Source organism: Protopterus annectens, chromosome 10.part0, assembly GCF_019279795.1.
Source record: "Protopterus annectens isolate FY-2018-M chromosome 10.part0, PAN1.0, whole genome shotgun sequence".
Taxonomy (NCBI): Eukaryota; Metazoa; Chordata; order Ceratodontiformes; family Protopteridae; genus Protopterus; species Protopterus annectens.
Genome location: NC_056744.1, coordinates 1,650,221,888 through 1,650,249,830, shown reverse-complemented (window position 1 = coordinate 1,650,249,830; position 27,943 = coordinate 1,650,221,888). Strand labels below are relative to the sequence as shown.

The 27,943-nt window shown below is 39.8% G+C and overlaps 1 protein-coding gene across 1 annotated transcript; it reads left to right on the top strand.

Annotated features, from left to right (window-relative positions):
- Positions 1–99: 99 nt before the first annotated feature.
- Positions 100–27,012, top strand: LOC122814367 (E3 ubiquitin-protein ligase TRIM39-like). The gene is made up of 2 exons (XM_044086952.1): positions 100–544; positions 26,902–27,012. The coding sequence occupies exons 1-2, from the start codon at positions 302–304 to the stop codon at positions 27,010–27,012; spliced, it is 354 nt and encodes a 117-aa protein (XP_043942887.1). The 5' UTR covers positions 100–301.
- The last annotated feature ends 931 nt before the right edge of the window (positions 27,013–27,943 follow it).

Here is a 27,943-nt window from a genome sequence, read left to right as displayed (position 1 = left end):
ACGCTGTCCCTTTAAATAGAAACTGTCTTTTTTAAATTCTGCTGCCTGTGCGCCGCAGCCGCCGGTGAAACTGAGAGAGCTGGTTGGCTGTGTTTTGGTTTACTAAATGCTTATTCAGTTTGTTTTAGTCCTTGTGATTCTGGATTGTGAACACTAGTTATGCGTGCCCTGAGGAAAAAGGATTTGCTACTAAGCAACAAAAGTCTTCTGTGCTAAATATAGATAATTATTTGTAAAAAAAAATTATTAAAAAAAATAAATAAAAGAAAAAAAACTCTGAAACAGTGACGAGATTGTCAATATGATTCGCAGATCTCGAAGACATAAGTTGGAGCAGACAAGGCAGGAAACAAACTGCAGGGAGAAAACGAAGAGACAGAATATGAATTCTACAAATAGCAGACCAGAACAGTGCTGTGGAGTGCATGGACGGAGACTGGAGCTGTTCTGCCAGGAAGATGAGACATTTATTTGTGTCCTTTGTGTTCCCAGACATTCCAGCCACAATTTTATGCTCCTGCATGAGGCCTTCAGTATATACAAGGTAAGAGGTACTGCCTGTTAACCAGCATTAAAGAAAAGGTTCCACTGTTTGAAATGTGCAGTTTTTTTTTAATTGGAAGTTGATACTGCATGTATAGTGACTGCTCAAAAAAGCAAAACAAAACATTTGTTGTACACACAAACTAGTGTGTGCCTTTACTGATGTGTTGTTTCTGTATCGAGTATAATCTGTATGAGCTCTTTAGTGCTGTATTCTTTCAAAAGACAGAAAGAGAGTAGCTAAAGAAGTTTTTTTTTTGGGGGGGGGGGGTGGAGAGTGAGCTTATACCTAGTACAAATATTTGCTGCTGTGTGGCTTTTCAGCTCGGGCAGTGGGAGAAAATAAGGGGCCATGTTAGGGAAAGAAACAGCGTTGGGGTATGGATATCTCAAGGCAACCTGGAGTCATGTCAAAAGAAATTAACCAGACCAATTAACTTCCATTATTTCACCACAGCCCCTTTCTTCATTAGCATATCTTCACGGTTTCAGTAGCAGAAATTCTACAAGAAGTCTTCAGTTCATAGATTAGTACTAAGCTAACTGCCCTTGCGAGCCATTTTAAGCTTAGCCAATTATCCCTTGTGAGACTCAAACCCTGCACCTTGTGTTTGTAAGGCAAACACCTTAACCATTAGGCCACCTTTCTGAGCAAAGTTTCTAGTCCTACAGCTGACCTAAGCCTTCTGGGAAGTCAAACACCCAGGATCCTAAAGGTTATTCTGATTATCTGAATGGTACAGTGTGATTTACACAGAAAAAGAAACACTGTCTGGATATTGGCCATTAATCTTCTTATATTTTAATATTAAAAAAGGCATTCCAGCAGTGTCACCTGGCTCAAAACGAATGTATAATATTTCCTGCTATAGTTAATTTCTTGTATCCTCCCTTCCACCTAGCTAATGTCACTGCCTAAATCATTTGACAATGTAGCCATACCAGAACCCTGCTTTTAACCCTAAAGTCCCTCATCGCTTCCTAAACTTGTACCTGAAATCTGCCTTCCCTCCCTAAACCTACACTCCCAGTGGTTCCCGAAGCTAGTCGTGGGCAGAGCTTTGTTAGTGCACATGGCAGAAAGAATGTCTAACAGATAACTATGATCATATAACAGATTTAAAACAAATAATAATAAGTTGGCATGTGATAACTATTCATGAATCGTTTGCAACCTCAGAAGTGCTGGAAGCTGTTAAAGGCAGGGTGGGATGGGAAGAGTGGCCATGGCTTATCAAAAAGGGTAAATTTTTTAAATGCTATTTATTTTCACAGAAGCATCAATGTGATCTATGCTAAGTTGCATTGAAATGTCTGCACAGGAATTTTGTACAGAATTACAAATGAAGACCGCCAGTACTGAACCTGGCTGACGTGATGCAATAGCAACAGCAGTACTGCTAATCTAGCATGCCATTCTGAACTGTCCACTGTATCAGGCATTTTCAAAATCTATAGGAGATGTACAGTTTTAATGAAATTACATGTTTTTGTACAGTTTGACAGTCCATCTGTCCAGAGGTCCTGTTTGCCAGGAAATTGGATGACTGGAAAAAAGGGTGAAATACGAATTAACTCCAGAGTGAAATAATTTCATTGCTGTTTGGTATTTAGTTACTGCAATACTAAACCTGCATAGAGAGAACTGTAACAGGTGTGCAAGTATGAACTCCATGCATCTAGAACAGTCCTGAAGCATGCCATACAGAGAGCTGATTTGGTTATAGTAGTGTGGTGCTTTGACTGTAGTCGGGAAGGTCTTGGGTTCAGTGCTTGGCAGCTTTGTCTTTCAGTGGCATCGGGTGCTGATAACATGGGCTAAACTCTTGGCTAGGCTTATAAGGGCCTCAAGGCGAATAGCCTAATAACCTTCTATGATCCTATACACTTCATTCACCTTGTGCTGCAGTAGTACTTATAAAAAATCCCACTTTATGGTTTGTTTGACTTTAAGGAATAAAAGCTAGGAAGTCATACACTGTTGCTACCCAGTTCTCCATTGTGAGTTTTCCTTCCGGTTGCTGTCTCCCCAGTGTAAGAAGCAGTACTAAAATAAAATGCAAACATATTGAATGAAACAAATCAACTACCATACATGGAAAGAATTACTATTTTTAGCAAAACCACATGCTTACTGGCAGGATAGGACGAGACCACACAAACTACCGGTTCAGAGCACATCTGTATATCACTTTCCATTATGTTGAACTGTATAGATGGTGTTATGGCCTTTAGGGCAGCATATTCCATTGTCTCAGGGAGTAAACCAACAACATCATTGCTTGCTTTAACACAGTTTTCACAGCACCAAACATAGGAAATAATTGGCACAATAGATATTTGGAGTCAGTCTATGATGTAAATACAGCAGCAGTTTTCATTGCAGAGTGATACTTTATTGAAGTAATGTTTAGGGAATGTTATTGATTCCGAATCTTTTTTTATTTCGTGCACCCTGACAAAATCATGTAGTACACTTAACTGTGGTACTGTCGCTTGCGCGCGCACAAACACACCACAGAAAACATTTTGATGTAAATTTTACTGTAGGTTGACCAGGTACATGAACTGGTCAAGCAATCTTTTTTTCTACCATGACCTGACCTCACAAGGAGTAACAAAGTATGGTATACAATGAAATGATCAAACTAAATCCAAGTACAAAGGTTCGTAGGAGATTACTAGACTAACGACTTAAAGGCCCTTACAAACCTAACCAATATAACCCAATTTCTAGCCAATATATGGCCCTTAGGTAAAAGAGGATGGTGTGGATTTGTGCCTGTGCATTGAATATCTTACAGACTGCCCGTGTCCATAAGGGATATAGGCACTACCCCAGTTATGAATTTGCATTTCCCCATCCATTAATCAAAATTGCATTTGAAGACGGCCAGGGAGGAGCTCTGCTTAATGTGAATAGGAAGCCTTTTCAAAAGAAGAGAGAATCCTCTGTCTCTCTAGTGCGTTTTGTTTTAGTTGCTAAGTTTAGATCCCTAGATCAGGTGACCCTCGTGCTGTTTGACTTGTGAATGTATAGCCGCTCCATCGGGGCTGGATTTGTGAGTACCTTGTAGGTCAGGCATAGGTCACTCCTTAGTAGTTGGTAGGAGACCGAGTAAAGGGATAGGACATGTAATATACCCACATAGTTCATGCCTACACCCTGTATTTTCTTTGTGAGTTACCTCTGAGGTCACTGCGGCTGTTGTAAGTGCCTTGTCAAGTACATGCCAAATGGAGCACTACTCTATAATTGGTTTAATGAGGGCTGAGTACGGTGGGACTATAATTTCCTTTGATCTAGATGCCATAGCGTATAAGTTGTGCCACATAAAAGGATTTCCTTTCCACTGTGGACACATGGCAGTCAAAATTCAGGCTATCTGCGTATGCAGATCTCTCACCTGAGCCCACTCTAAGGGGCATGCTGTTGCAAGGGTATTAGATTTCCCAAGGGGTGTGATAATGCATTTTTTTTTTTTTTTTTGCATTTAGATTTAGGCCATGGTTCTGGCACCAATCATTTATCTGATCTAGACCCTCCTGAAGGATGTCTACATCACTGAGGAATTCACTGGTTGCTTCCAGCTTGTGTTCGTTGGCAAACTTTGTCATCCAGTGGCCTTCCACATTTACCTTGCCTTGACTTCAGAGAAGTGTATTTTGAACAGGAGTGGTCAGAGTATTGAGCCCCTGTGGCACACCACTAGTAACTGGTCTCTTACTGGATCTGGATTTACCCACTTTAACCACGTGTCCTGTCCATGAGACAATTGGCTATCTATCCATCTGGTGAGATAGGGATTTATGCCCAGTTTTTATGAGTTTATTATAATACCTAACTGGGGAATTGTGTCAATTCCCAAGATGTCAAGATGGTTACAGTCATTCCCTTGCACAAAGGAGGTCCAACCATTGATCCGGGTAACTGCAGGGGCCCGTAAGTCTTACCAGCTTCATATGTAAGGCCACGGAAAGAATCCTCATGGACATGATAAATGAGGACATAGGTAGCCTGCAAACACTGGACCCATCACAGTTTGGCTTTGTTAAAGGAATGTCATACCTACTAAATCTGGTGGACTTTTTAAGAGAGTTACTAATGCCTTGGATGAAAGTAAGATTGTGCACACAGCTTAACTTGATCTAGTCAAGGCTTTTAATACAATACCCAACTCAGACCTAGGCAAGCTCCCTAATTTGGGTATAAACCCTTTTATTACTTGCTGGATAGCCAACAGGCTCTCTGATAGGACCCAGGAGGTCAAAACAGGTGAGGCCACCTCCACCAAGAGGCCAGTTACTAGGGGAGTCCCCCAGGGCTTGGTACTGGGCCTGCTCCTTTTTGGCATCCATTTCCCTGAAATGGAAGCAAATGCTGAATGTTTATTTGCAGATGATTGCAAACTGGTGGTTATCAACTCTGTTGCAGACACTAGCATTCTTAAAGAAGGTTTATCTTTGACTAATGGTGCCAAAGCCATGGTCGTAAACTCAATGCTAACAAAATGCATAATTGTAACCTTTGGGAAATCGACCATTCCGGCTAATTGGCTAACTACCATGTTGATAATACACCCCTAAGTGTCAACCCAGTGGTCAGAGATTTGGGTATGCACACAGATGGCAGCCTTGTCTTTGACCACCATGTGGACACAGTTGAGGAAATAATTTTATGTTGCGCAACTTACAAGGGCATGGCATTTAGGTTCAAAGAAGTCATTATCCCATTGTACTCTGCCCTTATCAGACCAGTTATAGAGTGCAATACTCCCTTTTGGTACGTACCTGACCAGGCATACGCAGCAGCTAGAGCGACCTCAGAGGTTCCTTATTAAAAAAATAAATAAAAGGTGTAACAAACCTGCCTAGAGCACCTTAAAGCCCACTCCCTCTTCTTGGTCTCCTATAGATTGCTGAGGGGTGATCTAAGCCTGGCTTACAAGGCATCCACAAACCCCACACTTATGAATCTCCTACATATTCATAAGTCAGAGTACCAGAAATACAAGGTCTAGAGATTTTGTCTTTAACATAAACAGAATATGCTGGAAGAGACAGGTATGTGTCTGAGACTGCTTCTCCTACAGAACAGGCTTCCCATCCATATGAAGCAGAGTTGGTCTTTTACCCATTTTAAGCACAGCTAGACAGGTGGATGGGAATAGGAAACTTACGCCAGGAGTGGCACTCATGTCTGTCTTGGACAGAGGTAGCTAATAAATGCCTGGCTCTCAATGTCCTGTTTGGATGCAGGGCATCATCATTCTTTCAGAAAAACGTGGCTAGGCTTCGAAAGGCCCCTTGGCTCATTAACCTAGTAAGTCTATGAATAGCAGTGACATGCCTGTACACCTGTATCCAGCTATACACAGTCATACCTGTCATGAAAGTGCTGGCAAGAATTTTGGTCCAAATATCCATATACAATATTCTAATATCAGAATGGTAAGCATATGATTTACAAAACTGTTAACAAAACCTGTTACAAGTCCTGTACTACCACTACTGTTCCTCTCCCATCAGCAAATCTGCAACCACTGCACTTATCAGCATACATAAAAGGCTACAACAGCCACAAATGAGTTGTTAAAGTGATAACTGGGTGTGAATGCACACCAGAAAAAGATATGCACTGTAACAAAGGGTTAGCACACGTTCATTAAATGGCTGCATAGCACCATTGCTCAGGAATGCAAGTAAAGCATCAGTTAATCCTTCCAGGATTATGTAAACATTTTCAATTAGTCTGCCTCGCTGATAGCAAGGCAGAAAAAGATAACCTAGGCTTGCATATTACATCTTACAAATTACTGTATTGCAATAAGTAATGCTGGCTGCAGTTCACAAACACTTAAGTGATAGTACCTGATCTGCTGTAAGTACTGACCCTTGCATTCTTGGGTATGTGCTGTCTTTCTAATCAGTCAATACAGCAGAGCAATACCAAATGCTGCAAAGGCACACACACGACAGATTTCAGGGTGGTTGTGGCATAATTGGCTGTAAACATAATGGTTGATGGTTCAAGCCTACACAGATGCTTTTTTCAGTATACTGCTATTTGGCCAACATTACTGGGTAACTTTTGCGATACTCCGTTGTGACCTATGCTCACACAGGCATTGTACAATAGATGCCTAAACAAAGTTATAAGAAAATTGCATTTCCTCATGTTCCCTACTGGATAAGACCTTTTACTCCGCTACATTCTACTTAAATGCGAACAGTGGTAAGTTTATACTCTAAAACTGCCTTATTTAGTAATGGCTTCCTTCATGTCCAAATGAAGCTGTGCTTAGTGTTTTTGTTTTCATCTGAAGTTGCTCAGTATAATGCTGTAATTGTATTCATATCGCCACCCTATACATTCACTTCACCTTGTGTACAAGTAGAGGGCAGTAAACACCAACACATATCAGAAAGCCAGAAACCTTGCCAAATATCTTGTTGATCCTTGCCAGCAGTGTTACAGAGAGGACACAACCCGTGCAATTCATCTCATCTCAACTGTTCACTCACATGACAAAGCAAGAAATACTGCCTAGTGTATCTGGTACATCCCTGCCAGTGATATTAAGTTACGTTATTGCACTATTCCAAAATTACCTTGTTGATCCCTGTTAGCAGTATTTTTTTAGACACACCTCATTATGCAATTCTCCTGATCTCCGCTATCCACACAAGTTCCTTTTACCTATCTCATGCCTAGTCTTCTGCTGACTCTGTCACTGCAGTCATTTTATGTATTTTTGAGAGTAAAACACTTTCCATTCACTTTTCTTCAGGTAATATTCCTACTAGATAAACTGTACAGAATATCTGGTAAGTCACTGCTAACATTCTTCTAAAAACAGTAATAGAATTTGCCACAGTATCATGCCCCCTAGTCAGTTGTTAATGCACATCACAAAGGCAGAAATACTTCTATATCACTGATAAACCACTACCAACATTACTGTAAGAACAGTGATACTTGTTTTATGGCACTGTTTCCACCATCACAAAGTCAGAAATATTGCCTGAAATATCTGGTTGTTTACTGCCAGCTTTATTGTACAACGGTGAACATTCGTCACAGAGCTATTCCCTTTGTCCACTGTCCACACAAATCACAAGACAGCAAATATTGCCAGTATATCTGGTACATTTTACTGTTACAATAATGCTGGCAGAAAATTTCTCAGCGGTTCTCTTTAAATATTCTGGCAATCCTATCCTTCGTTTATCCATGTATGCATAAGTACTTCAATGAGTCCCTCCACCCAAAAAAGAAAAAAAATCCATTCAGTAGTGAGTCCATCTATGCACAAGCACCAAATGATGTGAAAATGAATAGTTTCCTCCAAAGATCCTTCAGTTCTCTGTCCATGCATGCATGCACAAACACCAAAATGAAGCATTCTCCCAACAACCCTTTCACTAGTATGTCCATGTATGCATAAGCACTTCACTGACTCCAAAATGAAACATTTTCCCCACTGACTGATTCAGTAGTCTGTCGAAGTACCTACACGCACTAAAATGAAACATTTTGACAAACCACCTCTTCAGTAGTTTGCCCATGTCTGCATGTGACTGATGCCAAAATGAAACAAAATCCCCTTCAGTAGTATATCCATGTATGTACAAACACTTGAGTGATTCCAAAATAAACATTTCCACAAGTGAAACTGTTCTCTATCGACCACTTCAGTAGTCTGTCCAAGAAAAGACAAGTCTCACGAACAGGAAAAGAAACAGTTTGTTGGCTAAAACCAGAAGTAATAAGCCAGTTGCTACTATCGATTGCTTATTACAGTGAGACCAACTCCACTCCAGCTAGCTCTTCCAAGAGTCAGGAGGTATGACTTCTGAGTCATTTATGCTGGATTTAAGCTAAGTGTCAATTACAGCAAGAACATCTGGCTTATATTGGGCAATCCAGCACTGTAATTCAGCAACACTTCCAAAATTTAGATCACCGGGGTTGGGGATTATCTATTTTTGGGTTGCAGAACTGTGTGGGAGAGAATTATCTTTGTGTTCATTGTGATAGGCTGGGTCAGGATTAGGGTATATATCTCCTCCAAGGAGGATGTTAATATGTTGGGGAATTATGCATACTTTGTTTCTTTGGACAGGATTCTTGCACTTTAATTTTGTTTTGGTTTGAGTTGAAGTACAATGAAAAACTTGGTAAAAACAGAGGTAATCATATACAGGTTCCCCCAGCTTCTTGTTTTGCTTTTTATCCGCCAGTAAAACAAAACATGCCGCCTACGTAATGTCAGTGGATGTGATTAGTAAGAGCTAGGAATCCTAGGCTGAGTGAAGTCAGCTGGGTTTAGATACAGCTCCTGAAGTCGGCTTTTAGCCGACAAACTGCTTTTTTTCTAGCTTGTGAAACTTTGTCTTTTCTGAAGGAAATCTTTGTGTGCTACTGAAATGGAGAAGGTGAGCAAAACGTAGTTGAATAAGCTATGAGATGTGGTCGTTCTAACCAGGTGAATTCTCTGAGAGCTAAGCACTGGTGTGTTCCGTTATCATTTACTGCAAATTTGACTATTTTATTAGAACATTACTCAAGTATGGAGAACTGTAGTAGCTTTATGTATAGTGAGGATGAGGCAGTTTATAGAGGCAGAAATTAGAGGCTTGTATGTCTTATAGGTTCGTAGGATGATACTAGGCTATTGGCCTGGAGGCCCTTATAAGCCTAGCCAAGAATTTCACCCATGTTCCCACAAAGTCGGCAACTGTTTTCCCTGTCCAGCAGGGACACAGGTGGGATCCCATGGATATATTTTCTGTTTCCCATCTAGTCGTCCAGATTCCTCTTAAAGAGGGTTAGTGAGGTACTCTGCTTGACATGGAGAGAAAATCTATTCCACAGATGACTGAGTCATTGGGACAAAAATCTATCCGGCCAGCAAGTTCTATTAATGTCGCAGACCAGGTTGAAACCTTGCGTGTGGCGTTTGACTTATGGATATGCAGCAACTCCATTAAGGCTGAGCCTGAGACAGCCTTGTATGCCAGACACAGGTCATCTCTGAGCAGTCTGTACGAGACTGAGTACTATCTGTATCGGATAGGTGTTTTGAGACCCTGGATTTTCTGGCTATATTGGTGAGAGAGGTTTTTATTCTGTGTAATGTACCTACATCGTCATTTTCTTTTAACCATGCATGATGCAGGGGAGTGAAATTTCAACTGGTTGTCTGTGATGACACCAAGTAATTCTGCAGCTTACTTGTTTAAATCATGGTGGCAGACATGATAGTGAATCGTGTTTTGGTAGAGATGTGTTTTGGGGTGAAGGGCAGTAATTTTATTTTTTATGGTTTAGAAGTAGTTGTGAATTTAGCCATGTTTCAATTGATAAGGATTGCAGTGTAAGGTCTTGGAGTTTAGAGAGAGATTTGGCAGATTATAGGGGCATGTCATTAGTGTATTGATTTAGGGTAGCATTTTTTGTAGCAGTGTATAGGTCCTTGATGACTGGGCCTATTATTGCTTCTTGTGGGTCACTAGTAGTTACTGGCAAGAAGATGGAGAAACCATTTTTCCATTTCACTGTTCTTGCTCTTTTTTTGAGAGATGGGTATGGAACCACTACAGTGAACAGATGGTGAGCCTTATGGATAAGAGTTTTCTGGCAAGAGACCGTATGAAAAGCTTTTGATAAATCTAGGAAGATGGTGGAGACTGTGTTTTCTGTAGGTGCTGACATAATGGACAATATTTAACAAAGCAGTAGTGCTGTGATGAGGACGGAAGCCATGCTGGGTTGAAGACAGAAGATGGTTGTCTATTAAATAGTTAAGTTGTTTATGAATACATTGTTCTAATACTTTTGATAGGGGAAATAAAATGACAATTGGCCTATAGTTTGAAAGATTTGTATCCATTCCAGGGGAGAACAATAAATGATTTGTTTTCCTTGGTGAGGGGACTATATTTTCAGATGTAGACCGGTTTTATCAGAAATGAAAACAAGATATGCAATAGCCTTAGTTTCTGTTTTAAGATATTCGCCAAGTAAACTGTCAGGGGCACCTGCAGTAGGTTTTAATTTTTGAAAATATTTTTTGATGCTATCTGTGGGAACTGGTTAGGAGAAGAAATATTTAATTAAAAACTCAAACCTCAAAAGCAAGGAGGAAATAGTGCCTTGAAAGTCATAATAACCAAAAAACACCAAAACACACAGGAATCCAGTAACCACAACTCCACGAAGTGAATAAGGCAGCAAAATTTAATCTTTTTAACACTTCATACAAAACAACCGCATTTTCATCCACTTACATACAGGACTTCATCAGAAATACAATAAAAAATAAATTCCCTCCTTGTATACTACTTCCTATAACATTTAATCATTTGAAAACAGTTTAGTATAAATTAGCTAATTAGTAACTAAGCAACTATGATTATCTAAAATTTAAGTTACAAGCAAACTATAGTAATGAATGTTAGTATAAAAATTTGATAGAAATTTACAATACTACATAAAAAATGTCAAAAAGGAATGCATTTTTAAACCCATTTAAAACGCACACTAGTGTGCAAAACAATGTTAACATTCTAACTATATACTAAAAGTAAAATGTAAAATGCTATAAATATAATGGATATGGTATACAAAACTAAACAATACTGCCAACTCCTGTTTTTGTTAAGCACAATACAACTAAACAAATTTCAACCAAATCTTGTCTTGGCAGAAGCCAACATTTTTAAAAAAATTAGATTAGATTACAGCCTGAGCAAAGAGGAAAATGACTTGTTGAATTCTTTGAGGAAGAATGAGAATGTCAGGGTTATGAAGCCTGACAAGGGGGAGGGGTGGTTATTATGGATAGTATTACATACTCAGCCAAAATGTTGGACGTTAAATAACACGGATAGATCTCGCAACAAAATTAATGTTGCATATAGGAAAGTTGACTTTATGTTAAAAGAAATGGTTAAGGACGACATGATTGGTCAAGAAGTATATCAATACCTAGTTATGGACAAACCTAAAGTTCCTTCAATTTTTGGTGTACCCAAGGTCCATAAGGATATCGACAACCCACCTCTCAGACCAATTGTGGCAGCTACAGGATCTAAAACCTATCCACTAGCCAAATATTTGGACTTGAGGCTAAAAAAGGTTTGGTCTGAGAAGGTGGGCATCCTTAAGGACTCTTGGGAGTTTTTGAGAAGTATTGGTGGAAATTTATATCAGGATGATTTAATATTTGTTACATTGGACATCCAGGATTTGTTTAATGTTATACCCCACAAGGCAGGACTAGAATGGTTTGTGGAAGCACTCAGAATAGAGGGTAGTATAGATGGCGATACCATAATGGTTCTTACAGAACTTATGGATATAGTGCTTAGACACAACCTCCTGTTCTTTTAAGGTGAGTTCTTCAAGCAGGTAAGTGGGGTAGTTATGGGGGCCTGTTGTGCCCCCATGTACACCAGCCTAGTCTTGTCCACATGGGAGGATAAATATTTATTTAATTCAGAATACTCACAGTATTGGAGCTATTATAGATGTTGCCTAGATGACATCTGCATCTTTTGGGTTGGACCCGAAGTGATACTATATGAGTATATGAAGAACATTACAGAATTTTTAAAGTTCACTCATGTTATTTCTCACGAGAGACTACAGTATTTAGATGTGGTAGTAGAAAAGGTTCCAGAGGAGAAAATATTTAAATCAAATGTGTATAGAAGAGAGACATTCTCGAACTCCTATTTGTTTTTTACTAATGCCCACCCTTTTAGTCGAAAGAGGGAAATTATAAAAGGGCAATTCATTAGGAGTTGTAGAATGACGTCTTTAGACGAGGATTGTACTGTAGAAAGTAAAAAATTGAGAAAGATGTTTTTAGAAAGGAAGTATCCCTTGGGTTTAGTGGAAGAAATTGAGAATGAAATTAAGAAGAGGAGAGGTATATTTAGCCCTATTTTAGGGGTTCCCGAGTTGTAGTGGGTAAGGAAGCCAACAACGTTCCTACTGAAATTAATTGGAGCAGTAATTTTGTCTTGAATTTTGGTAAATTCGTTATGTTAGACATTGTTTCCAAGAATTGGGAGATGTTTGGTAACTATTCAGACTTAGAGCAACTATTGAAGGACCCCCTGAAATTCACTTACAGGAAGGGCAAGAATATTAATGAAGTGTTAGAAAATCATAAAACAAAATAGGGCAGGCAAAGAAATGGCACATACAAGTGTGGTTCTTGCACACAATGTCCTTATGTACTTCAGGGAAACGGTGTGAGTTTAAAGGATAGGAATGAGAAGGTAGAGACTAACACACTGTAATTGTGAAACTACTGGGGTTGTATACATTGCCATTTGTAAAATATGTGGGGTGTTTCTATATAGGAAAGACAAATAGGAAATTTAACAGGCGTATATATGAACACCTTAACGATATTAAAAAGCAGGATATTAATAATGCCCTCTACTAACACAGTACGTATTGCACTGAAGCAGTTTTTGGTTTTATTATCATTGAAAAAGTGGAATTGGACCCGGGGGGGGGGGTTCCCTGGGAGATGACTATTGAGTTTAGAGAGCTATTTTGGCAACTCAAATTAGAAGCCAATAGGCTACCAGGACTCAATGATCATGTCTCATTGGCTCCAGTTCTTAAACTCAGGTCTGCTAATCTTTAATTGTGTCCTTTCTTTACAAAAATGTTGGCTTCTGCTAAGACAACATTTGGTTGAAATTTGTTTAGTTGTATTGTGCTTACCGGGTCAAGTGGCTTTCCGAAAGACATGCGTGAATGGGTGTCCTTCGTTGAAGGTTGGGCTTCGAGCTGGCAACTCGGCACCATGAAAATCTACTGCCAATCATTAGCGTACCGGAGTTCTGCTGTGGCGACCCCTAAGCCGAAAGACCAACAACAACATACCATATCCATTATATTTATAGTATTTTACATGTTTTACTTCTAACTTATTGTATGTATATAGTTAGAATGTTAACATTGTTTTGCACAATAGTGTGTTTTTAAATGGGTTAAAAAATGCATTCCTTTTTGACATTTTTTATGTAGTAGTATTGTGAATTTCTATCAAATTGTTATACTAACATTCATTACTATAGTTTGCTTGTAACCTGAATTTTAGATAATTATGGTTGCTTAGTTACTAATTAGTTAATTTATATTAAAGGGTTTGCAAGTGATTAAATGTTATAGGAAGTAGTATAAAAGGAGGGAATTTGTTTTTTATTGTATTTCTGATGAAGTCCTGTATGTAGGTGGACAAAAATGTGGTTGTTTTGTTTGAAGCATTAAAAGAAGATTAAATTTTGCTGCCTTATTCACTTTGTGGTGCTGTGGTTACTTGATTCCTGGGTGCTTTGGTGTTTTTTTAAATATTTAATTAAGTTTGAGTAGGGACCTCAATAACTTGATTTAATGAATGTACTGTGGGTACTGAATTGGTTGGCTATGGTATCACTTGTGTTTGTGTGTTTAGTGTTGACTCTGCAGCTTGTTCTGCAGCTTGTTCTGGATTTAACAATTTATTGAAGCCTAGAACCATTTTGGAATTTTAGTTTGTATGTTTTGATGGTTGAGTAGCATGATGAGCTATTTGGCAGTAATGGAATGTGGACTGAAAAACTGAGAAATTCAATACTGTGCAGCCAAATGTTAATTTTAATGGATCTGAGAAGTGGAAAATGTTGTAAAGAACACATTGTAGAGAAAATGTCAGCAGATGAGAAAGGGAGCATTTGGTAATCCTATCGGATAATTTAAAAGTAAGCACATGGAATATGAATGAGCAGGAATAAAGGCTGGTGGAATATGAAGATGAAAAGGCATCACCAAAACAGAAAATGAGTTGAAACACCTCTTTATGGATGATTTGTTACATCCTTACAAGAAATAGGTGCAGTACTAGAGACCTCATCATTCTAAGCAAATAAACTGGGTACATGTAGTTTAGAGTAAGGTAACTGAAATGGACATTGTCTCCACCAGAAGCCATGTAAAGATAGACTGCTAGAACTTTAGCAGATACTGGTTACTCTTAACAAGTGGGAATAACTCATTTGCATAAAATATATTCATTGAATTGGAGAAACAAATAGTTATACCTGCTCATTAAAATAGTCTATGAAATGTATTGCTGAATGTATCTTGAGTAGTTGTTCATGATTCATTCACCTTTTTCTTTCATTAAAGTAGCTTCCTGCACTCTTTATCAACCAGACATTGGTGGTGGGTTGTTTCCTGTTAACCTATTAAACCTAATCCAATTAGTTTGGCTCCTATTGAGAAAGTATTTTGTACAAATTTATTAAAAATGAAGAAAAGCTCTGACATTTTTTTCTTATCTGGGGTAAAAAAACAAAACAAAAAGGTTAGTGTTGAGCTGTACTATGTGGGAAAGATGTATTTATGGATTTAAGCTTGAATATTCTGTAAATGATGTAGAGAGTTCAGCATATTAACCAAATGATTCTCTTTGGTGTTGGAAGCATAAATGCAGGATATATTTGTCAGTCTCAATCACGTGCTTTTATAGGGGGGCTTCACTTCCTGCATCCCCTAATGTATTATCTGTTTAACAAGAGAGATTGTATACACATCACTCTCTATGCAGTTTGCATTGCATTACCAAGACATAAATGCAGAAGTGATTCAAATGATGCTCCTGAGTAAAACGATGATGTTGGTGTCACCACATTATAGCTTTTACACAGCTTTTCTGGTTGTAATGTAAAGAGTTCATTTTTCTTAGTGTTTGTGACCAGAATGAGTGCATGATGATAACCACTCTGTTCAGTGTGGGCTCCTGTTGCCGAGTAGGAGGGTAGGCTTATTTGTTACTGTGTTGGTGTGTACGCTTTACCATCTCAGTTTACAAATTAATTTTCAACTGATGTGTATTTTTAACTCCAGTAAGTTTCCAAGCATGCCTTCTCAAAATCATGGCAAAAATTAATAGGTGCAATGCCCGGTAAAGTAAAAACTCCCTCCATCGACCTAAAAAAGACACTCCGGAGGTATATCAAGTCTACCAAAACCAAATTTGAGGTGCAGATAGCTTCCCAGGCCAAGGACCGTGACAAAGCTTTCATTAGCTATGTCTGCAACCTCAAAGGAAATGCAAAATAAGGTACTTTTAATTATAAATGAAGCCATGTAACAAATACACTGGCTGACATGTTTGGCTCCAATTTTACCCCTCCCTTTCATTAGCTATGTCTGCAACCTCAAAGGAAATGCAAAACAAGGTACTTTTAATTATAAATGAAGCCATGTAACAAATACACTGGCTGACATGTTTGGCTCCAATTTTACCCCTCCCTCCCTCTCGGGAAATACCAACAACCCTAACACCCCCAACTATCACTAGGGAACAGGGCCACAAGGCACTCTCCAAGGTAAAGAACACTACTTTGGGCCCAACAGTATCTTAGGATTCCTGTTTTTTAATTTATCCAAGTCTTTTGGGTTTCCAATACTATGACTGGAATGAACACCATTCCTAAGTCAAAGTATGATTAAAGTTCATGAAATTAGTATTATTTCAATCTTTGATGTTGGCCAGAAGTGCTCTTAGCAGCACCCCCAATCTGCCCAGTAATGACTGCTTCTGCAATTTGTACAGGTTTACATGTATTGGTAACACATCTAAATATGATTGTAGATTCCTTTTTATAAGACGTATTGCTCCTACTACTATTGGAACTGTCTGGGTGTCTTTCTTCCACATTGCTCTAGTTTCTGCTTGCAAATCTTGATATAACTTTGTCTCCCTGTGCGCAAGACACTATAGTCACTGGGTGTGGCAATTTCAATGATCAATGCTACTTTTGTCGTATTGTCATGGACTACTATACTACCGGTTTTCTAGCATCTATCTTTTGAACAGTTTGTAATGGATGATCCCATGTGATGTAAACTTCATCATTTTCTATGATGCTTTGTGGCTTATGTTTCCAGTGTTTTTCAACCACTTCAATACCATAATGTTTGCACAATCCCCAGTGCAACAATCTTGCCACATTATTATGCTTTTCAGTGTACAGTCCTTCTGCCATTAATATCACAACCAGCAACGAGGTGCGAGACTGTTTCTAATTTTGTTTTACAAAACCTACATTTGTCTGTTTCTCCCACATGTTCAATGGACTTGGTAAACCAGTGTGTATGTAGCTCACTGTCTTGGGCCGACAATATTAACCTTTCATCTCTTGGTTTGAATTTGCCCCTCCTTAACCATTCCTGCATTCAATCCTGATCAACGTGAGGTTTGTCCAAAAGCTTTCTATACTTGTAACTATAGTTAATGCATTTTCCACATTTCTTGCCTTCTCATCTGGTCCGTCACCTTATATTCTTTCTTTTGTTTTTGACACATTCAGTTGCTGCCTGATTTTTTTTTTTTTTTTTTTTCTGGTTTGATTTCCATTCCTGCTTGAAGCAGATATGCTTCTGCTAAATTAAGAAGAGAGATCATCATGGATATTTACTCTCTTCATGTTTCAAAACTTTCACTACGTTTGGGTCTTGTGAGGTCAGCAGATGTGTGCAGTTTCACAATTGCAGATCTATGCATGTAATCAGTTTCAAGGAGGCCGATCCCTCCTTCAGGATGGGGAATATATAATCTTGTTTTTATAAATCATTTGGTGAGCATGAAGCAGCCTTCTTTTTTTTCCTATCTAATCTAGCCAACATGTTTTGAGGCCAGTCCGTCCCTCCAAAACTATGTTAGGACAGGAAGAGCAAATTGGTTCATAGCTTGAATTTTGTTCTTAGATGTCATTGCTGTTTTCAAGATTAATTTAAGTCTTCTAAAATATTTCTTACTAAGTTTTTATTTGCATTTGTTTGTTTTAGTTTGGATCCTTCATCAATTCCCAGATATTTGTGCACTCCCTCTTGCTCAAGTTCTTTTATATCACATTCTTGTCCAAAATTGATGGTTTCTTGTTGCTGCAATTTTCCTGCTTTGAGGGTTGCTTTTGCACATTTATTGAGACCAAATGACATTTCTTGTATCATCTGAAAAAGTTTTGACTACTTGCAGTTGTGCTTTCAGTTCCTCATCTGATGAGCTATACAGTTTTAAATCATCGACAAAGAGAAGGTGAGAAGTCTTTACTCTTCGTCGTTTTCTAGGTGCCAAATTATAGCCATGGCCTGAGCTGTTAAGTAGACAGTTTAATGGGTTAAGGGCAAGACAGAATAGCAGTGGTGATGGTCACCCTGGAATATCCCCCTTTGAATTTTTATCACTGAGTAATAATTTGTCCTTTATTATGGCTTAATTGATGGTATAATTGCAAATTGGTCTGCCGCTGTTTCATGGTCACTGTAATGCAGTCGATCAGTGTAGGGTGCATCTTACACATTTTTAAGCAGTCAGTCCATACCATACTTAGATTCTTCCACGTTTTACAGTTCTCCACTGTCTTTATTTAACAGCAAATGATCCTTCATACCATATGACTTTTTTATTGCCCTTTTGCTCTATTGCCATAATTGAGTTTTCTTCTAAATGACTATAACTGTTGGCATCAATACCAGTTTATAGTTTATACGTCGTCAGAAGGCATGATACTGGCCTATAATTTTTAGGGTAGCTTGCAGGCTCACCCTTAAGTAGGAGTACTGTTTTTCCTGTTGTTAACCAGGTTGGTGTCTGTTCGTGTTGCACATATAAATGGTTCTTACTCATAGCTAAATCTTTGTGCAAAGATGTTGATACTTTTAGCCACAAGTTAGGTACTGCATCTGGGCCTGGAGTTTTCCAATTAGAGGCTTTTCTTAACTTTGTTTCAGTCTCTCTAGCTGTTCATCCCATTTCCTATCCTGCACTTTTAAACAACTTCTTATTTCTTTAACTTCTATCCATTTAGCATATTTATGTTCCACAGGATCTTCATAAGTACTTCTCCAAAATATATCTGTTTTTTTTCCATTTTAGGTGTTTTTTCACTTCCATTACCTTCCAGTTCTCTATAAATCTTTTTGGGTCCTCAATAAATTGTTTATTTTGTACTTATCCTTATCTGTGTATCTTCTACGTTTTCTGCCTGTACTGAGATTTTTAGTTATAGTACATGATAGATCCTGATCTGTTCTAATACTGTGCATTTCGTTTATCATGTCTATCTTAAGTGTTTTTGTTGATCAGTTCCCTCTTCTATATTCTAACAGTGAGACTTGTCTTAATTGCTTTATAGTTTTCTCAATTCGATACTTCCATTCTAGTATTTGATTTCTCTCCTTCCTTTCCCTCCCTACCCTGTGTTCTTCTGGTAGAACTTTTATCGGTTATTAATTTAGCTGTACAGTAATGCATCCTGTTTGTCTGTTATATTGCATGCATCTCTCTATGAATAGTCCTAATTACTGTATTCATTTGTTTTATCAGACTTCTGACTTTTAGGGTTTTATTGGCCTTCTGCAATCTGTCTCTGTTAAATCAAGCAACTCTTCTCTTGGCTCATTTTCTTCTGAATTGAGGGCACATTTTTTGTTTTCCATTTCCTGTAGTCATTCCATAGAAAGTTCTATAGCATCTTCCTTTGGCACATTCTCTTCAATTTCATCCTGTGCCATTCGTTGCGCTCTCATATGGGAACTTCTTGGCCTATCACTCTTCAATATTAACTGTGCCAGAGTTTCCACACTTTCCTGTCCCTTCACTTGCTGTCCAGCTTCAAGTGAATGTTTGTACTAGTCTGCTGTGGAAGGATCCAAAATATCTTCATATGGCACCTGACCAATTGCTTCCTGTTCACTGGCTTCCCCTTAATTAGGATATCCATTGCTCTAGCCTGTTGTGGCGCTTTCTGAGTTAGATTTTCTACATTGGATCCTTCAGTTCGCAGATACTCCATAACCTCAGTTTCTATTTCTTTAACTTCTCCGTTACTAATCTCCTTCTCTACTTTTTCTCTTTACAATACAAAAAATAAAGAAGGAAAAATAGTTTTCCATGTTTGGATTCCTTTGCCTATATTTGTCTTCAAGTATTTTTAGTGCTGCTTTTTTTGTATTGATTAGTTTTGCTTTCTCCTTTGCATAAATATTACACCATATTAAATCTCCTTTTCTTTCCCATGTCCACATTTCTTCTTCATATGTCTCCTGATCTTCCTGCTTCTCCTTACTTTGGGGACTCGCTCCGTAATGCTGTGATGTAAACCGTTAGACCTTCTACACTAAATTCTTCACTTTGCAGGCACTCCATAACTTCAGCTTCTATTTTTTAACTTCTACTTTACTAATCTTCTTTTCTACATTCCTTCTTTGTGATTTTTTTATTGTGAAAATTTCCATATCTGGATGCATTGGCCTGTACTTCTCTTTGAATATATTTGGGGCTGCCTTCTTTATATTGATTTTAATTTGGCTTTCTCCTTTGCATATATGTGTTGCACCATATCAAATCTCTCTCTTTCCCATGTCCATTTTTCTTTTTTATACTTTTTCAAAGATCTTTAAGTTTTGTGTGTTTTCGCACTTACTCAGATGCTTCTTTTTCCAAACCGATACAAGTTTCTTGGTTTATGTATTGTTTTTCACAAATCTGTTGTATTAATGAGTACAATTTTTTTATTTGAAGCTTCTGACAGTTTTTCTCGTGGAAGTATTTTTCTTTCCTATAATTTCTCTCTGTCATTTTGTATATCTTGTCTGGAAATTCTAATTAACTGCAATGATAATACACCCCCAAAGAGTAGACCCAGTAGTCGAGATTTGGGAAAGCATGTAGACAGTGACTTGGCCTTTTGACTATTATGTTCTACAGTAATAAGGAAATCCTATGTTACGCAACTTAAAAGCAAAGGTGTAGCATCTAGGTCCAGATATGTCCTTGCTGCATTGGTTTTGTCCTTGCTGCATTGGTCTTATGAGGGCAGAGTACAATCATGGAGTACGTTGTCCTCTTTGACATGTATTTAACCAGGCATATAAAACAACTGGTGCATCCTCAGAGGTTCCTCACAAGTTTACATGGTTTAGAAAACAAGTCCAATATGGATGACCTTGTTCTTATACTGTGTCTCCTACAGGCGGCTGAGAAGTGACCTATGCCTGGCCTGCAAAGCACCATATGACCCGACTTTAATGGACTTGTTGCACATTGGCAAAGTGGATAACCTCAGAAACGCCTGATCCAGTGACCTAGACTTCACCTGCAACATAAGTAGGACATGCTGGAGCGATGGGTGTCTCTGGAACAGGCCTCCCATCCATGTGAAAGTTCTTTGTGCACTTATTCAAATGAAACTTTGATGAGTGGATGGCAGATTGTAAATTTACCTCAGGACTGGCACCTACATGTCTACTAGAGAGAGAAGTGTGTAGATACTTGACCACTCTTGCTTAAGCCTGTATACCCCCCACAAAGCCTAAGGGACCAATACCTTTCTAATATTTTGTGAAACATGGCTAGGTTTAAAAGGCCTTTGGAACTCATTGGATAACAGAATACTATTCTCAGTATAACCCATAGATGACTACTACTACACAAGACTGCTCGTTTGGTAGGTATGACCACCCATCAGCTTAGCACGGTTTTTGTAGCAGTATATTGCTAACAAGGAGGAGTTTCATTCATTACTGCCAGATTCATTTGTGTGCCGGCTTTCTGGTGTGGAAAGCTCTTGGCAGTGCTGCTGGGGTGTTTTTTTGCCAACCTTGTGGTGGTTCAGAGAGCTGCTGATTTAGTCTTTTACCAACCTTCTGCTTTATACCTCTCAACAGTGCTTGCTTCTGAGGTTTGATAAGTGAGACTAGGCACTGGGGTGCCTGATGGGTAGCAGGCAATTGTTGTATCAATACTCTGCTTTCTTTGTCTGATGGTAGATTTACTTAGCTAGTAAGCCCCTGATGCAAGCTCTGGGGTCTATTTAGGAAGGACAGTACACTTGGGGGGTAGTGCAACTGAATATCTACAGTATGGCAACATGGGCATACCAGTTAAGAGAAATAACAGTACAAAGCAAACGATCTCAGCTGTATGGATGTTATTGAATTCCTGCTGCCACATCTAACGAGGATTCTCCTGGTGGTGGGCAGTTTGGGATGAAAAGTGCACCAGTTTTATAAATGTTCTGAAAAAAGGTCATGGATGGAAACTAAGTACTTGAAGGGTATTTGTATAGCATAAATAACTGCCATGTCTAAAAATCAGAACGAGAACAAGAGAATGCAATCTGAAGATAAAAGAAGAGGACAACTATGGGAGATGTGAGAACTCCGCACAGAGCGTTGCATGAGTGATATGGCCTTAGTGAAGTAGCAGTACAACCAAAAACAGGATCTTAGAAATGGTGCAAACATAAGGCAGTTTGTGCAAGCAGTGGCATCAGAATAAGCTGTTGGTTAAGTAGGACCTACGTAATCTTAGGCTTATTTTATTTATTTTTGTTTTACACTTCAGCCTAGTGGGATTAACCCGATCAGCTTTGAAAAGAGGTTTGAGTAGAAGTGTTAAGTGTCCACACCAAATTTCTGCTAGTCATTAATTTCTTTTTTAGTTAAGTCAAGATGGTGTTGGACAGGTACAGTGGAGGCTGTGTTTCCATGCAGTGTAGCAGGAGTAACTTCAAATGCGGAAAAATAGGTGAAGTAATTGAAACTGCATTGAATACTCTCCAGTCCAGCTGGTGAATCTGGGAATCTTGAGGCAATGTTACAATTGCCTCATGTACACAGATAACCCTCTCCTCCTTCCAACAAACACAAATATATGTGAGAGATGCAACTATACAGCCAAACTGGAGGCCAAGCGCTCTCAACCCGAGGCTGGAACAGCCAGTAAGGAGGAGAAGGGTAATACTTGCACCACACTTCCAGTCTCATATACACCAGTCATACATGTACCAGCAAACAGTACACATAAATACACGAAAACATACTCTGAGGCTGTAAGTAAAAATCTGCCTAAGCAGCAGAGACCTCCAAAGCAGACATCCAAACAACAAACACGTATCACATACTTCACAGAGTCAGTGTGCCACAGAACCACAGCCCTTAAGGCTTAACAACGCACCCAATGCACTAGTAATAGGTGACTATTGTCAGGCACATTGATGTTCCACTCACTAGACTGAACAAGGAGAAGGTTACTGTAAGCTGCCTGTCGGGTGCCAGGATCCGCCACATAACACAAGCACTCAGGTCACTCCAAAACAAGTACAAATATGACTCTGTCATTGTGCATGTTGGTGTGAATGACCTGAGACATACATCCCTGGACTAGAGACATAGAGCAGCTCTCTGATCATGTAGCCCAGGCCGGTATGACCCTGACCCTGAGTAGCATCTTGCCCTCACCAGAAATGATGCCACAATACAAAGAAAAAATTATCAGTTTTAACATTTGGCTAAGCTATTGGTGTTGTTCAAAGGGGATCCAGTGTCTGTCAGCCTGAGATGACATGCTCGACAAGCCACGCTGCTTCACCAGAGATGGCTTGCACCTGTCGCCCCTAGGCTTTTGAATACTGGCCAAGGCTCTTGCCACCCCCATAGTGCCTTTTTTAGGCAAGGTTGAAAAGACAAACCCACCTCCCTAAACAACACAAGTAACCAAAAACTGACGGTAATGCTACTCAATGCCAGAAGTCTAAAATTCAAAATGCACGCACTTGAGGCACTCCTCAGTATGGAGGAAATCGATAGATGTGCAGTAACAGAAACCTGGTTCAAGGCTCCAGAGAGCACCCCAGCACTACCTGGATAAAACTCGTACCATACTTTTCGGCCGCAGAACCCAGACCGAAATACAAAAGGAGGGGGTGTATCCATTTTCATAAAGGATACCCACAGCACGTGGCCTCAGAGACCATCCATGTGCAACTAACGGCGGACAAAGCTGCTTTTCAGATCATAGCTTGCTACAGATCACCTACCTTGTTCCAGGACCCCCACTCAGCATTCCTGAGAACATTGGAAAATATAAAGGTCCTACCAAACACCATGATATTGGGAGATTTCAACTACCCAAACATTGACTGGGATAACTACTCAAGCACAAACTAATTTGCCCAACGCTTCCTAGAGTTTATAAATTCAAATGCCCTGGAACAGCTGATCACCACGCTCACAAGAGGTGACAACATATTGGACCTGATCATCACCAACATGGGGGATCAGTGCTCCACACCAGAGGTAAACCCCTTGCTAGTAAGATCAGATCATAAACCGATCACACTGAACATCCACGTCCCGACCCCACCCCCGGTCAAGGAAACCACTGTGAAAAACTTTTCAAAAGCCAACTTCTCAAGACCGAGGTGGAAAGTTTCCAAGCCCCCTTGCTTAAGGATAATGCTACCCAAACTGCAGAATCCTTTACAAATGCATTTTATGAGCACCTACAGGAATGCATGGATCGAGCCATCCCAAGTAAAGCCAAGACTCACTCCTCCAAAAAGAGGAAACCAGTCTGGTGGTCCCTGGCCATAAATAAACTATACAACAGGAGGAGGAAACTATTACAAGATAGAGCAAAATCCCAAAAAGGAAAGGCATCACTGATCAGTATTGGCAAGAAACTACGATCCCTCATAAAATCATCCAAGGCCTGTTTCGAAAAATTGCCAAAGACTAAAGATAATCATAAAGCCTTCTTTAACTATGTCAAGAATTTAGGTGGAAACTCTGATATGCTCTGAGCTAGTGCAAAATGGCAAAAAATACACTGAACCAACTGACATTGCCAACATCCTAGCTGACAGGTTCAGTGCAAACTTTACCCCCCCCCATCACCCCCAAAAGGGCCCGTGTCCATCCCAGAAGAATGCAGAGCCCCAGACATGACAGACGAGCAGGTAAAAACAGCCCTCTCCAAAGCTAAAAACACAGCATCAATGGGATGGGATGGTATCCCTGGCTGCGTCTTACACGAGCTCCAAAATGAACTAAGCCTTCACCTAAATTCACTGTTAAAACTCAGCCTTATCACAGGCTTTGTACCCAAAGAATGGCATACAGCAACAGTCAAACAGCTCCACAAAGGTGGTGCCACAACAGAACCAGGGAACTATCGCCCTATAAGCCTGACTAGCCTGGTCTGCAAGGCTATGGAGCGAATATCATGGATCTCATAAACAGAGACACTGGGGACCTCCAAACACTGGACCCTACCCAGTTTGGCTTTGTTAAAGGCAGATCGTGCCTCCTAAACCTAGTTGACTTCTTTGAAACCGTTACAAAGGCCATAGATGAAGGAAAGGTAGTCCACACAGCCTACCTGGACCTCGCTAAGGCCTTCGACACCATTCCCCACTCTGGCATCATAGATAAGCTCACCAGCTTGAACATTAACCCCTGTGTCACGAGTTGGGTTGCCAACTGGCTCATAGATCAAACACACATGGTCAGAGTTGTGGGTGCCATGTCCGACTCTAAACCAGTCACAAGTGGCGTCCCACAGGGCTCGGTCCTGGGACCCCTCCTGTTCAGTATGTACTTCTCTGAGGTACAGGCAAGCACGGGAGGGTTATGGCTGACCAAGTTCGCAGATGACTGCAAACTGGGGGCCATAATCGACTCTCTGGCTGACATAGACATCCTCCAGAAGAGTCTCACAGAGACAGATACCTGGTGTCAGAACCATGGCCTTAAGCTAAATGCTAAAAAAATGCATAGTCATCCCCTTTGGGAAAAACAAAGTGCCCACGAATTATCACATAGGTGGTAATCCACTAAGTACAGAAGATGTAATTAGGGACCTGAGGACCCAGGTAGATAGCAACCTCTCCTGATGTACAAGGCCATGTCCAACCCGGAATTAATGGACAAGCTCCACCTCAAGAAAAACAAATCTCTTAGAGCCACACGCTCCAGTGAATTAAACCTCAACACAGCAATAAACGGGACATGCTGGAGGGATAGATTCCTGTCCCAGAGACTTCCTTCGCTCTGGAATAGAATCCAGGTTTATGTTAGGCAGACCCCCTCACTGACACTCTTCAAGAGAAACCTTGACGAGTGGATGGGAAATCGTAAATTCATCCCGGGGATCACATCAATGGCCCTGCTAGACAGAGGCCCAGGAAACTAATGTAAAAGGGAAGCGAAAGCCAACACATTATGGCTAGGCTTATAAATGCCCTTGGGCAGATAGCCTAGTACCTACCTATGAACCATCCTGATGAAGATTTCGAAAAGTGTAGCCTAACAATGTATTTTTCCAGCAAGGCTATTTTCAGTTAACTACATTTTTTTAGCTAATTTTAGCTAATCTCCGAACTTCACTATTGTAGGTTTAGAGTGATTCTACTAACCACGTATGAGCTGGCTCAGGGTATCTAACCTATCAGATTGTAAGGTGTGATGTCAAGTTGTCGTGCCCAGTCACAATAAAGGTTTTTTTCACCCACACTTGATTGGTCCCCACTGACACACCCCCAGGTACTCTTATCTAAGGAAATCCTCAAGATCACTCTTTCCATTAAGGAACTATGCTTCGATGGTGATTGTACTTCTGGTACTTTTTACTTCAATAAAGTACGACCTTCTAGAATGTGAACTTCGACTACATTGATTTTTTTGCCACCACGGCGAGCAGAGCTCCTTAGCCGAGCCGCATTTATGTTGTTTTGCCTGTTTTTTCTGTGTTTCATCTTTGATTTCTAGCTGCCTCACTAGCGGTTCCTCTCACCAGGCGACCTGACCAGCCGGAACTACGACCTGTATACAAAGCCTTTTTAAAGGCTTTACTCGGCCTTCAACCACAAGCGCTTGGGTACGCACAGCCTTTCTCAAGGCTTTACCGGTAGCCTGGCGTCTTCACTGACATCCCACCATACCGTTATTAAAGCAGCCTTCCTGGTCATCCATTTGTTCTTGGCTTCCCTAGGGTAAGTACAGAATGATAGAAAAAATTTAGCTTAGGCCTTCATTATTGCTGACAGTTTCTGAATTTAAAACTAGAATTTTTTATTGTGCTGTACTGCATAAGTGATCACGTTCTGTACAATGTAATATTTGGGGGAAAATGTCTACGGTGACATAATGTAGCTTGATTATTCAGCTTGAACTCTGTAAAGCCTTTTATTTAGTCACATGAGGAGTCCACTCCTGTTATGCTTTATCCTGCCTGGTCATTTGAACACAAGTACTGATAGATCTGTTAATCCTATATTTCTAATTAATAGAATATGTAAGTGGCAAATTCACTTAAAGCTTTAGTGGTTTTTAAATCAGTGTTGCTATATGTCCATCCTTGCTTTTCTTTATGGTCAGTGATGGTCGTTATGGTAGCCGTCTTACCATTGTGCTGCCGTATGTGAAGTAGACGTGCTACTTTTTCAGTCTATATTATTGCTGTTTACAGGGATTAATTATGCTTTCTATATCCACAGGACAAGCTGAAAAATGCTTTAACATCTGTGGAATCCAAAGTGCAAGAACTTAAAAATTTGCAAAAGAAGAAAGCAAAAGAAATTGCTGATGTACAGGCAAGTAGACTCTGATTAGTTCTAGATGTTTTTAATAGTTTTATTCCAGATGTGCAGAGACATGTTAAAATTGTTTTATGCCATGTATGTTTTATTGACTTAAGGTGAATAGAAGCCTGTTAACTTTACTATATTTTGTCATGACATTTGGGCAGTGATGAAAAGGAAAACTGATCTGGAAGATGTAAGGGTTCAGGAGTGCATGCTGTTACTAGCTCATCTAAAATATCAGAGGCGCTCATCTAAAATATCAAAGGCACTCATTAAGATTTTTCTTTTCTTATGTTCAATATGTCACCATTATTTGTACAAGGCAAAAAAGCCAATGTTCATCGTGTTTCACTGTTGCAGTCCTAACCAATTGGTTATCCCCGGCCTGGGCCTCCCTCAGTTGGAATACCAAAAGTTAAGTAAAAAAAAATCATCTGTTGTCTGTCTGTTGTAAAGGGAGGGCATCCGGGCATCAAACAAAAAGAGGCAGCTGACATCACTTTCCAGTTTCTTTTTCCTAACTCCTGGATCCAGGCCTCTCTCTTTTTTTCCGATCTGACAGCAAAAATCTTTCTTCTCTTTCCTGCTCTGCTTCCTGCGGTCCCAAGGCCTCCGTTCCTTCAGGCTTGCAGGTAAGCCTTCCATCCGTAAGCCTGAGGCAGGGCTGCCAGTTTTCTAGTTCTCCTCAATCCCAGATGGTTAAAATGGCTAATGATTTGTTAACTTTTATTAGGGGTTCTCAGCCTCACCCTCCTAAAAGGAGTAGGGAGGGTTCTCCTGAGGTTTTGTCCTGTTCAGGATCTGTTTCTTCCAGCATTTCTCTTTTGGTTATGCTTCAAATACCCTCAGTCTAAGAAACGGATTAGGGAGTTTTTTGATTTACTCAGCATAAGCCTCTTGCTATTCCCCCTGTGTTGGAAGTTGTTGATGTTTTTCTGGAAAATTCCTTGTCTCC

Bases quoted from the DNA above. Each gene is read 5' to 3' on its own strand.
- LOC122814367 (XM_044086952.1), top strand. From the start codon at position 302: ATGATTCGCAGATCTCGAAGACATAAGTTGGAGCAGACAAGGCAGGAA. The intron at 545-26,901 runs GTAAGAGGTACT...CTATATCCACAG, and splicing joins AGGCCTTCAGTATATACAAG to GACAAGCTGAAAAATGCTTT.